At 33.2% G+C, this 12,128-nt stretch overlaps 1 protein-coding gene across 1 annotated transcript; it reads left to right on the top strand.

Moving 5' to 3' along the window:
- Window positions 1-485: 485 nt before the first annotated feature.
- On the top strand, window positions 486-10,464 carry LOC113861095 (D-lactate dehydrogenase [cytochrome], mitochondrial). Its single transcript, XM_027493706.1, has 18 exons — window positions 486-745; window positions 1,022-1,124; window positions 1,383-1,483; window positions 2,484-2,532; window positions 4,026-4,118; window positions 4,876-4,990; window positions 5,100-5,160; window positions 5,440-5,476; window positions 5,546-5,607; window positions 6,472-6,568; window positions 7,616-7,690; window positions 7,755-7,863; window positions 8,339-8,448; window positions 8,708-8,770; window positions 8,997-9,076; window positions 9,216-9,346; window positions 9,499-9,542; window positions 9,928-10,464. Exons 1-18 carry the CDS (start codon window positions 561-563, stop codon window positions 10,045-10,047), a joined length of 1,635 nt encoding a protein of 544 aa, XP_027349507.1. The 5' UTR covers window positions 486-560; the 3' UTR covers window positions 10,048-10,464.
- Window positions 10,465-12,128: the final 1,664 nt, after the last annotated feature.

The raw sequence follows: 12,128 nt of genomic DNA, 5'->3' as shown, positions 1-12,128 counted from the left end.
AGTCTTAAAAATTTTTTCGCATATCCAATAAGTGTATAAAGCATTTTAAAAGAAAAACAAAGATAAAGGTATAATGAAATTTTCCAATGGGTCAATGTAAAATTGTATGCTTAAACCACAATGTTATTAAGGATGACGAGAAAGCATAACGGTGAATCACTGCCACCGCAAAGAAGGGGTGGTGTCAGGGTTTTATCAAGAATATATTTAAAATAAATGTTACATTTTTTTATATAAACGATGTTAATAATCAAAATAGGTAATGCAAATAATATCTTTAATTTATAAAAGCATGTAAATAAAGAAAAAAAATCATCTTCTACCTATCATACCCAAACTTATTGAAAAGTCAGAGCAATTATTTTAGTTTAATTTGTGCTCTTAAGTTTGAATTTTAACAGTGGAATATTTAAAGAATATAATTTTTCTTGTAAAATATACATGTGATTTAGATAAAATAAATAAATATATTAGAGCGAGCATGCTTTACTTTGATTGATACTGCAAATGTTCATCTTAAAGCTGAATCACTTCAATTACCCCTTCTTTTTGTTAACAGTATGTCTAATTTCTCGAGATGGTTCTCTCGATTACGTTCTTCGTGCAACTACTTCTGCTACCGCACTCTCCACACAACAAGGAAGCCATGGTCAAGCTCTGTGCTCCCTCTCGCACTCGCTCTTTCTGCGGGTTCACTCGCACTTCAACCTCACCTCAATCCTTCCTTCTGCGATGCTCCTGATAGGTTCTCTCTCTTCCTCGTTTTGTCCCCATTCCATCCCGTTCTTTTTTTATTCGATTCGTCATTTCTTTGATTGAGAAGATAACTGTAATCAATATATATTACTAGCAACTTGTAAGCATAAGCTGACTCTCATACTTCCATACAGCGTGTAAATGTAGTATCTTCTGAATTCTGATAGATAGAAGAGCATTTATGTTTTTAAAGACTCGTTAGTTATGAGAAAAAGCTTAATATTTCACTTGATAATGACATGCGGTTCCTTATAATGGATGTTAGAGATGTGAGCTTTTGGGGCAAAGGTAGCACTCATTACGTTGTTAAGGGATCACAGAAAGGAGTTCCACGGGAGCTTCTTGAGGAGTTGAAGATCGTCTGTCAGGTACAAAATCAAGGAAAGAAAGACATGGAGGGGCTTGTTCTTATGTTGTTATTTCTTTAGTTCTTACTATTTCTTGTTTTCAACTTATCATTGGATTTGTTAACTTTAGTATGTGTTTTTTTGAGAGCAGGCCAATCTCATTCATTGGTTTGCTTGATCTTCACAAATACTTTTAAGTATGATTAGAATGAAGGGATACTAAGTTAGCAGTTGTTTTGGGCCTTCAACCTGAATAGTTATAATACTTTATTACTACAGGATAACATATCTCTTGATTACGACGAGAGATATTTCCATGGAAAACCACAGAACAGCTTTCACAAGGCTGTCAATATCCCAGATGTGATTGTTTATCCAAGGCAAGACATACTCTGAAACTTTGGCTGAAATTTCTGTTTACTTCCTCATTCATCTGCTCATAGTTCTTACAATGTTGCAGTAATTATGTGTTATCCTTTTAAATTTTAACTTCATTACAAATTGGTACAGAAAGACCTGGGAAGTTTTAAGTGTTTTTCCAAATAATAGTAGTTTGAAAGACTTAAATATGCTGTTGCCTCGTTCCATTATAATTTTCAAAATGTGACTATTGAAAATACTTGGCACTAAGCTATGTGGAAAATGGGTGTGGGCACCGGTTGGTTTTGGAGCTAAAAACTCAGGACCAAAGCTAACTAGAGACACTGTAGAAAGAGCTGTCTCCGACTGCCTGACTCATTGGAAAAGGCCGGTGACAGGTTGGACTGATGATGGTTTATTCGGGTGGATGGGTTTAGGTAGGTTATGTATCGTTGGTGAACTACCTCTCTATTTGTACCTTACCTAACAAGTATTTCTTTGATTGGCCTGAATGTTGTTTGAAAATAGACATACATGATATAATGTGGTTGATTTCTTTGTTAAAATATTTTTCTAGATAACACTGGTCAATCTGTATATTTGCTGCAGATCAATAAATTGATTCATCTCCATCAGGTTTCTTATTCCTGCAGAACTACATACATTCATATTGCTATATGTTTATTGTTTTTGTTCCCACATGCTTTCATATCTAGTATCCCATTTTATTGAGAAGAGATCCAACGACATCTGTTATGCATTGGAATATCCAAAGTCTGAATCATGCTAGGTCAGAAATTACATGACCTTTTGATGTGATATACCATTCACGCCCACCTTGTCTGTCATTTTTTACTAAAAGATATATCAAAAAATCACTTTCATACTTTTTTGTCTAGTACCTCGAATGGACATGAATGAGCTCTGGAAAGGAGGGGTTTTTAAAACATTGCAGAAATATCTTTCAGTAGAAGTAAAAACATATATATTTATTATCTTGCTTTGTCCTCTTATTTACAGATCTGAAGAGGAGGTCTCCAAGATTGTTGAACTATGTAACAATCATAAGGTTTGAGTTCCATCTACTCAACTAACATTGTTTAGCATTTTCAACCTGATTGCTTTACTTTTCTTAACATATTTCTATAAAACCATTTGGATCAGACCAAATCTATATCCTTCATTTATGTCTTGTCATCTGGCATTATTTATCACAATATTTGTGTTGGATTTTCTCCCTTTTTAAAAACTTTATTTGTGCCATTCCTTTCTTACTTGAATTGTTTTGTTTTTGGAATTTATACCTCTTATCATCTGTAACAAAAATAATCCAATCTGCTTACTTTGTCTAATCCTCAACTGAGACTTTATTCCTTTCACACTATTTTTATAAGCCCTTTAACCGCTAATTCAATTATCAATTTACATATGTATCTTTGTTGCAATCATAGATCTAATTTATTGTTTTGTTATAGCCCAGAAATCCTAAAGCATGATGGGCCATAACTCATAAGAACAGATTTAGCGAATCATGAGTGTCAAAAGTATAATTTCTTGATTTTAGCCATCAATTATTAATGAAGATGGTCCTTTCTGATTTAACTTTAGTTGACCTTTGAGTATTGACATGCACAATGTTCATACTTCATTCAACATTTACTTTTGGTTAACTTCAAAACATCCGTAAATAGCCTAAACCAAGGCCTAAAGGGTTGATCCTTTTCAATTGTGTTATGCTAACATGGTCCTGAATCTTATGATGTAAACGGGAGGATAAGCCTGTTTCATCCCCTCCTTAAATTTTGTGTTTCATCTAGTAGTTTCCAGTACTTCCTTTAGTACGAAGTTATTTTTTTTGTTTGAGCTTATCTAGATTATAAGATCTAAAATCCATGCCTGGACCCTTCCTTAACAATTTAAATTTTTGAATCAAGCAGTTTTTGGCATGTTATCATAGACCTAGTGTCTTTTGTGCAGAGTTTAATCTTTGTGACTCCTACTCTTTATACATATTTTTGGCTTAACATGGTGTATTTGTGCTTGTAATACTTTAAGTGCTACATATTTTGTGTGTGTAAATGTTAAGAGTTACCATTTACTGGTTCTCACTTGACAGATTAAGCATTTTGTTGAAGTTATTTTTTGAAACCTATTATTTCCTAAAAGAACCTTCATTTCTGCTTTCCCTTCAAGTTTTAACAGGTTAGAAAAGGTAAAAAATGGTTATGATTTTCATTTTTTTTTATGTCTAACTCCCTTCTTGACTTGGTTTATGAACTAACCTATCAGAAATTTACTTGGAATAAAACTATGATTCTTAAATGTGTGTTTATCCTATTTATACAATTGTGATTTATTGCATAATTCTTGATTTTACAGTATTATAATTCCAATCTGCTTTACATATACATTTAGGGGAAATTATATATATTATGACTAAGTTTTTTAAAAATCCATAGTTTTCCTTCATTTTCATGGGTTTAAAATATTAATAATGATTGTATTCTTGAGAAACTATTGGCTGTAGTTTACTGTTTTTAATGTTAATAACAATTGCAACAGGTTCCTATTGTACCTTATGGCGGAGCTACATCAATTGAGGGTCACACCTTATCCCCTCATGGAGGGGTTTGCATTGACATGTCATTAATGAAAGTATGTATATGTTCTATTTTAATAGTGGAATATCTGCTTATAATTGTTTCTAGTTGGACCATTATGATTACAAAAAAATTATATTTGATTCTAATGGAATAAGTTGTAAGGCCTGTTGGGCACCATTTCTATTCTAGAGTTGTTGAACATACCTGTCCTGATGTGTTCCTGAATAAATTAGAAAAATTGAGTTGTCTTTTGTTGTAATTGAGCATGTTTCTGATACTAAAATATAAGAATTTTCACTACCACAGTCCTTAAGGCAAGAAAATATAAAAGTGAAAACATAAAAAAGATGAGTTTCTTTTGGGAAGTGCTTTATCATACACACCTGTGGTGTTGTCTTCAGTTTGCTAATTGGGGAGCAATTATGGTACACATGCCTGTATTTAGTTCCAACAAGTTTATTTTCTTCTTTGAAATAAATTTTGGGAGTTGTACTGAATTATTCAGTAAGATGTATCATTAATTTGTTTTGCTTACAGACTGGCATGAATTCAATCCTTGTGAATTAAATATCTTATCTTTTTATCTTCCAGAGCTAATTGAATTTGTAGTATTAATTGCGTTAGGGTCAGCAACTACGTTTCTTGATGATTAATTAAGTTTCAATTCATCTACATTAGAATAATCTTGCTTATTATCTACCACCATCACATTACATTTGCTCAGATGCATTTAAAAATGTAGACTATATAAAAAGTGAAGTTTGCTTTCGCTGTTATTTACTTACATTCTATACTGGTACAATCTACAGAGAGTGAAAGCATTACATGTTGAGGACATGGATGTTGTTGTTGAGCCTGGAATTGGATGGATGGAGCTTAATGAATATTTGGAACCTTATGGCCTATTTTTTCCGCTTGATCCAGGTTAGTTGAATTATCCTGGAAATATCTCTGATTGGTGAAGAACAAAAAAGTAATAAAAATCTAGAAGAAAGTACTAATTGTAAGTTAAATTTATACTTGTAAAAATCAGGTCCTGGAGCAAGCATTGGAGGCATGTGTGCTACACGCTGCTCTGGTTCGTTAGCTGTGAGGTAGTCACTCTTCTGTTATAAATGTATTTTTATTCACTGCTGGCAAACACTGTTGCATGCTAGTTCAAATGTTTCATCTGTGTGTCAAACTGTCTGCTTAGAAGGTTAAATATTTGGTTTGAAGGTATTTTGCTTGAGGTGTATTGGTTAGGATTACTAAAGTAGATGTAATTCTAATTTCTATCACTTAAAATGCAGGATCTTGTAAAAAAAAATTTTAGAAACAACTGAAACTGTTCCATCCTACTAAGCATAAAAGTTCCCGTTAATAATTTGTAGGTACGGAACTATGCGCGACAATGTCATCAGTCTCAAGGTTTGTTTATCCCTAATTTTTGGTTTCTAATGGAGTGATGATGTATTTACTGCGTTATTTGTATTCCAGGTGGTTCTTGCCAATGGAGATATTGTGAAGACTGCATCTCGTGCTAGGAAGAGTGCTGCAGGGTTTGATATATTCCTATCCGTTTGTCTATTAATTAATTTCCCCTTCTGCAAGCTTTTCGACAGTTCAGGCAAAAGGAATAAAAGTAAATTGTGAAGGGAAAAAAATATGATAAACTCTATCCACAATTCAATGAAATACCTGAAACACTTCTCTATGACATTCATCTAACTTGGATATCATGTTTGACATCATTTACTCTTTCTCCTATTAGATTCAATCATAAAACCAATTGGCATTAAGTGAAGTTTCCCATAGAGATCCCTTCTACAAAGGAAACAATGGACATGGCTATAGGTTTTGATACTATGTTAGATTTTATCTCACAACCAATTAACACTAAATGAAGCTGCTCAACGAGTATATAAACTGCACCTTAGTAATTGATACAGGCAATGTGGGACTTTCCAACACATCCATCTTTTAAGATGAGATGTATTCAAACTTTCAGTTTTGGGTACCTCTCATCCCCAATTCTTCATATTATCCACTCTCCCTTGCTGACTGAAAATAAAATCACTACTTTTGTGTTTGATCTCTAAATTGAAATCCCTTGGTCTCCGAAGTGTTTCCATGTGACTCCAACTTAGCACCCATCCTCCAAAATTACATCATGAGCAAAAAATCATGTACCAAGACACTTTATCTCAAAATATGCTTAGTAAGTTTATCCATTAGGAAAGAGAAAAGGTATGTTTAATATCAAACCTGGACATAAGCCTAGTATATGCTGGGTCACTCGGATGCTGCACAACTCCTTTACGTTTCACTGCAAAATCCTCCTAAAAATTTTTATAGGATTAGGAAATAGGAATGGATATGCTGTGACAGGCTACTGATTTTTTTCTTTAAAATATATATTCTAGGTATGATCTGACCCGCTTAATGATCGGAAGTGAAGGGACACTTGGTGTCATAACTGAAGTAACACTGCGGCTTCAGAAAATTCCCCAGTATTCAGTGGTACATTGATTAGATTTATTCTTTTTGCAAGTTTGATCTGATGCAATGAATTTTGTTATTGCAATCAATTTACTAAATCTATATGTCATATTATCTTATTTAATTTGATTAAAATTTATAAAAATGTTTCTTCTTGTTTCTGATCTTTGACATGAGCAATGCAAGCTGCATCATCCAAATTAGATAGCAAGGTCACTCGTTTCTGGTTTCTATCCTGTAAAATTTTAATTTATAAGCAGCTGTTCATCATAATTCATAAGTAACACAGCTTTCAATATTTAGACGTCACTTCTTTGTGTTTTTTTCACTCTAGGGATATCTTAAAATTGCTCTGTTCCTTTACTGTCTGTGTTACAATGCTTGTTCCTCCTGTCAGTTTTCATGTCATCTGCAAATCACATGGGTAGTCTCCAGCTGGGAAAAGTACATTATATCCATCCTTCACATGAAGATGTATACAACTATTTATTTAGAAGTTTAATTTATTCATCCTGTTGTTATGCTAAATTAAAATATGGAAGTTTCTATCAGGTGATTTTCCATATTGTTTTGATTGTATTGGAAATCGTAGCAGTTGATCCTTTGTGTGGTATTCTTTAGAAGGTGCATTGGAGGGAGGGGAGGGGGGGAGGGTTATATCTTCTTGACAACTTATGGAGATCGTTTATTCTGCAAGAATACATTCTTAGCTATTGCTATAAGTATGTTTGAATATATGAAATAAACTCATAGCATCAATAGTATATCTTAGAATTTAAAAAGAGTATCTCAAAGATTATCTTTTTGAATTACTTTCCCTATTTCCTTGGTCTTCATATTTCCTTATATTTTACAATTCCTTTCCTTATTTAGTTAGGATTATTAGTACAACTCAGGATTAGTTCTTTAAGTTTTATATAACTGTAATACACACAATACTTAAGATAATATTAAGCAAAGTGTTGTCCCAGTACCCTACCTCAATTCCTAAAGCTTATAATTTCAATGATGTGTATAGTGTGAGTTATTTGGAATCATATGGATTGCTTGACTAATCAAAGCATACAGGTTGCAATGTGCAATTTCCCTTCTGTGAAGGATGCAGCAAATGTTGCTATTGCCACCATGATGTCTGGTATACAGGTAGGACTCTGGCTTTGAATATTCTTTCTCAATCCGATTACAAATTTCTTTGTATGTGGGTTAGGTGTCAAGGGTAGAGCTATTGGATGAAGTTCAAGTGAAAGCTATCAATATTGCTAATGGGAAGAATTTGCCTGAATGTCCAACTTTAATGTTTGAATTTATAGGAACAGGTTGGTCCTTCCATATTGTGTTCTCCAAGTCTGATTTTTTTAAACTTTCACTTAGCATAAAATATAGGCAAATTATAATTTCGATTTCTAACTTTTAACTTCTGAGGATTTTATGGCTTTGGATTGTCCCATCACAATGGTTTTTGTTATGTAGTTCCCTCTGGGTTTGTATCTGGTAACAAGTCACATACCTGGAAGGATTTAGTGTCAAGGACAAAATGTGTATCGTGCACAGAGAATGAGGAAAAGAAAGCAAATCTCTTTGGATGATTTAATTTAGTAGCTTTGTGATAGACTAAGAGAAAAACTAAACAAGTGTATATGAAATAGGCTACCTGCAGTATTCACGTTAATAATAAATAATACTGTTTTCTTTTTTAGTGAATGCTCCTTGCTTCATAAGTGTAATACCTGACTTAATGATATATATATATATATATATATATATATATATATATATATATATATTAATCAGAGGCTTATGCACGTGAACAAACGCAAATTGTTCGGAAACTTGTTTCTAGGCACAATGGCTCAGATTTTGTATTTGCTGAAGAACCTGAAGCGAAAAAAGAACTTTGGAAGGTAGTAGTTTATTCCTTTATTATGTCTAGTTTTATGTGCATATAATGGTTTTTTGTTGATATTCTCTTCATTCTCAAAGAGACATTTATCCACCGTTAACAAAATTAGGTTTCTGTATGGCATGTTTCTAAGTGACCTGTTGCCAACTCGATCTGTAGTTTTCAATCGGTTAGCAATGGGACATGTTATAAATGATCGCATTATTAAATAGTCAGTATTACTATTTACGCATTTAGTTCAATATCTTGTTTGTGTGCAGATAAGGAAGGAGGCACTTTGGGCGTGCTTTGCAATGGAGCCTAATCTGGAGGCAATGATATCGGTAAGTTAGTTATAAAATATTATTTATTTTAATTTTGATTTCTACGTTGTCAAATACATGGTTAGTTGATAGGAAACAACTTAAGATTTCATCTAATTCTTGAAGAAAATGCATTTTAGTCTGATTTAATTTAAGATATCCATATTAATATATATTTAAGAGTGCACGTGCTTGTTGTAGATGAGGATATTGAATGAGAAGAATTTTGTACTTCTAACTCCTGCAGGACGTTTGTGTTCCTTTATCTCACCTTGCCAATTTAATTTCAAGATCTAAAAAGGAGCTGGATGCATCACCACTAGTTTGGTTTGTCTGATCTGGGTTATCTAATTTCATGGTCAACTGATTTAGATTTGATTTGTTATAATTCATGTTACTTGATGATGATGGATGATTGAACATACTGATGCTCGATGCATGTGACTATTGTTGTTTCTCTTGTCAGCACAGTAATTGCACATGCTGGTGATGGTAATTTCCACACGGTTATACTATTTGATCCTACTCAAGAAGAGCAGCGGCGGGAGGCAGAGAGACTCAATGAATTTATGGTTCATGCTGCCTTGTCATTGGAAGGTATTAACAGTAATTTGTGGACACATATTGCCTGTTAGTGTAATATTTCAGGTGTTTTTTGGAATGCTGTACTTTTCTTTTCAACATCCTTGATAATATCCGTGTTAAAGCAATTGCAGTTTTGAAATTTGGTTTATGTTGCTTCCAAACAGGAACTTGTACGGGTGAACATGGTGTTGGCACTGGGAAAATGAAGGTAGCGAGCTAGTATCTGCAATTCTTTAATCTTACAAATGATGTTAATTACTCATGAAACTTCCTGATGTTGCATAATCTTAACAAATCTTAAAAAGTATATGGTGTCAATTAGGCTATTAGATTTAGAATGCACAATTAGACGAAATTATTAAAAGAAATCTTTTGATTGATTAAATTTCTGAAAATTTAGTTTTTGATAGAGTTTAATGGTGTTGTATGATCTATGTAGCTAACTTCATCTAATAAGATAAGGTTTAGTTGTTGAATCATGCTTCATGGTTGTTTTAGATGGCATTTTATTTTCAAATGTGCTGTTCGTTATTTTATAACTGTGACTTCAGCTTTAGGGAAATAAAATTCTCACCCCTGGTTGCTTCATCCAGTATCTTGAGGAAGAACTCGGAGAGGAAGCATTGAGGACAATGAAAAAAATAAAAGCAGTGCTAGATCCCAACAATATCATGAATCCAGGAAAGCTCATCCCTCCCCATGTTTGTTTGTAGTGTTACCCTTACTCGACGAGGCAAGCATGCAGTACAGCAGTCGTGGATGAACACGGTTTCCTCAAATTTACAAAATCAACGCGTTGCGCGTTGCTGTTTCCAAAATCCGGCCATATCTATGGAATCCACTTTTTACTGTTATAGGGCATGCTGCTCCCTGTAATTTGTTCGTCAAAATTGAATGCTTAAGGTCATTTCATAGTTTCTGGCTTCTCACGCCTGAGCTAGTCCATATTAGAAACTTAATTATATCCCCTTCTCATTTTTAGAGAGTTTCAAGATATAATGCATTCTCATATATCAGGAATTTTCTTGCAGTCATTATACCCCTTTTCATCAACATAATTTTCATTTTTAACAGACTTAAATATGTTTTCCATATCTGAAAAAATAGTTAATTTTTGGTTCCTTTTTTATTTAATTTTTGATTTTATTTAAATAAATGTTTTTAGTATATAGTGTTATGAGTTCTGGTAAGCTACGACGTGGTAAACTCATCACTTTCAAGTGGCATAACATGCTTATGTACAATAACAGGATCGATTTGACCCTATGGGATCTTTTTGAGTTTAGTTCTATCAGTAGTAGTTATAGCATCACGTTCTTTACTGTCATGTTCAACTAGTAACCTAGTTGTCTTACTTACATGAGCTTCCTCCGACATCCAGCTTCTTGACTCATCAAACACAACATCATTGCTGATTACAACCTGTTTAGACCTTGGATCAAACAATCTGTAACCTCCAGTTGCATGATATCCAAGTAGGATCATCTGTTCACTCTTGTCATCAAGCTTATGTCTTAGCTGATTAAGAATCTGCCTGTAACACAATGAGCCAAAAATTCTGAAGTGACTAACATCTAGCTTGGTACCTAACCAAGTTTCTTCTGGTGTGACTCCTTTCAATCTTTTAGAGGGACATCTATTGAGAATGTACACTGCTGTAGAACCAACTTCACTCCATAAGTTGTGTGGTAGCTTCTTGCATTTCAACATGCTTCTTACTGTATTGATAATGGTTCTGTTCTTTCTTTCAGCAATACCATTATGTTGTGGAGTGTAAGGTGGTGTGTGCTCATGAACAATACCTGCCTCATCACAAAATTCTTGGAATTCTCTTGAGGTGCATTCACCACCTCCATCCGTTTTCAGAGTTTTTATATGATTACCACACTATTTTTCAACATGAGCTTTAAAATTTTTTAAAAAGAAAAGACTTCACTCTTCCTCCCAATCATATAAATTCAGGTCTTTCTGGTCAAATCATTTATGAATGATACAAAATACTTGCTTCCTCCAAGTATAAACACATCTATATTTTATATCTGCTTTCTCAGCAATGGAATTGCTTTCATCCACGACCATCCATGGTCATGAATATTGCTTTCTTCCACGTAGGAAGTTGTTCACTCAACAATACTTTTTGAGCTCCATACCCTCCACACATGGGTGCCACTAGCTCTTTGCTAGGACTCATTTAGTGTCACCGTATCTTTACGCTGCACTTTCACATTGAAATCCATGGATGCCACGCCGTCGACTCTTTTTGATGCAGCTCATCCACTCGTCTGAATAGATCACCTGAATTTACTTAGCTCTGATACCACTGTTGGGTTGGGGGAATATTTAAATAGAGAGCCTTAAAATGAGTAAGACACCACAATACAACTCTAAAACCTTAAAGCAATGGATATATGGATTTATTTCTTTATAGACTCTAACTTACTATTCTATTTAAAACTCAATTCATACTTGATTCTAACAAAAATGATAAGGTAAAATGTGTATTTACTATTAATTGAAATTGAATTCTTCATAAACTTAATTAATTTGAAATTAATAGCGGATTTTCATTTTAGAAAAAAAATAATAGAAACTTTTCTAAGATAAAGTTGCTTACAGCCTTACAGGATAAAATAACAATTGAAGATCTTTTAAATTGTAGTTCTTATACTATTTTATTTTATTTTTTTTACTTATTTGTATTTTTATACTTAAATTTATGTGTATTTTAATTCTTTTAATGTTTAGTTGATTCAATATAGGTTTTTAAAATATTTAAATTAAACTTCTTATTTTT

The sequence above is a fragment of the Abrus precatorius genome, unplaced genomic scaffold (assembly GCF_003935025.1).
Source record: "Abrus precatorius isolate BTA unplaced genomic scaffold, Abrus_2018 Scaffold3, whole genome shotgun sequence".
Classification (NCBI taxonomy): Eukaryota; Viridiplantae; Streptophyta; class Magnoliopsida; order Fabales; family Fabaceae; genus Abrus; species Abrus precatorius.
This window is presented reverse-complemented; position numbering and strand designations above follow the sequence as displayed.

Bases quoted from the DNA above. Each gene is read 5' to 3' on its own strand.
- LOC113861095 (XM_027493706.1), top strand. From the start codon at position 561: ATGTCTAATTTCTCGAGATGGTTCTCTCGATTACGTTCTTCGTGCAAC. The intron at 1,125-1,382 runs GTACAAAATCAA...TTATTACTACAG, and splicing joins AGTTGAAGATCGTCTGTCAG to GATAACATATCTCTTGATTA. The intron at 4,119-4,875 runs GTATGTATATGT...TACAATCTACAG, and splicing joins TTGACATGTCATTAATGAAA to AGAGTGAAAGCATTACATGT.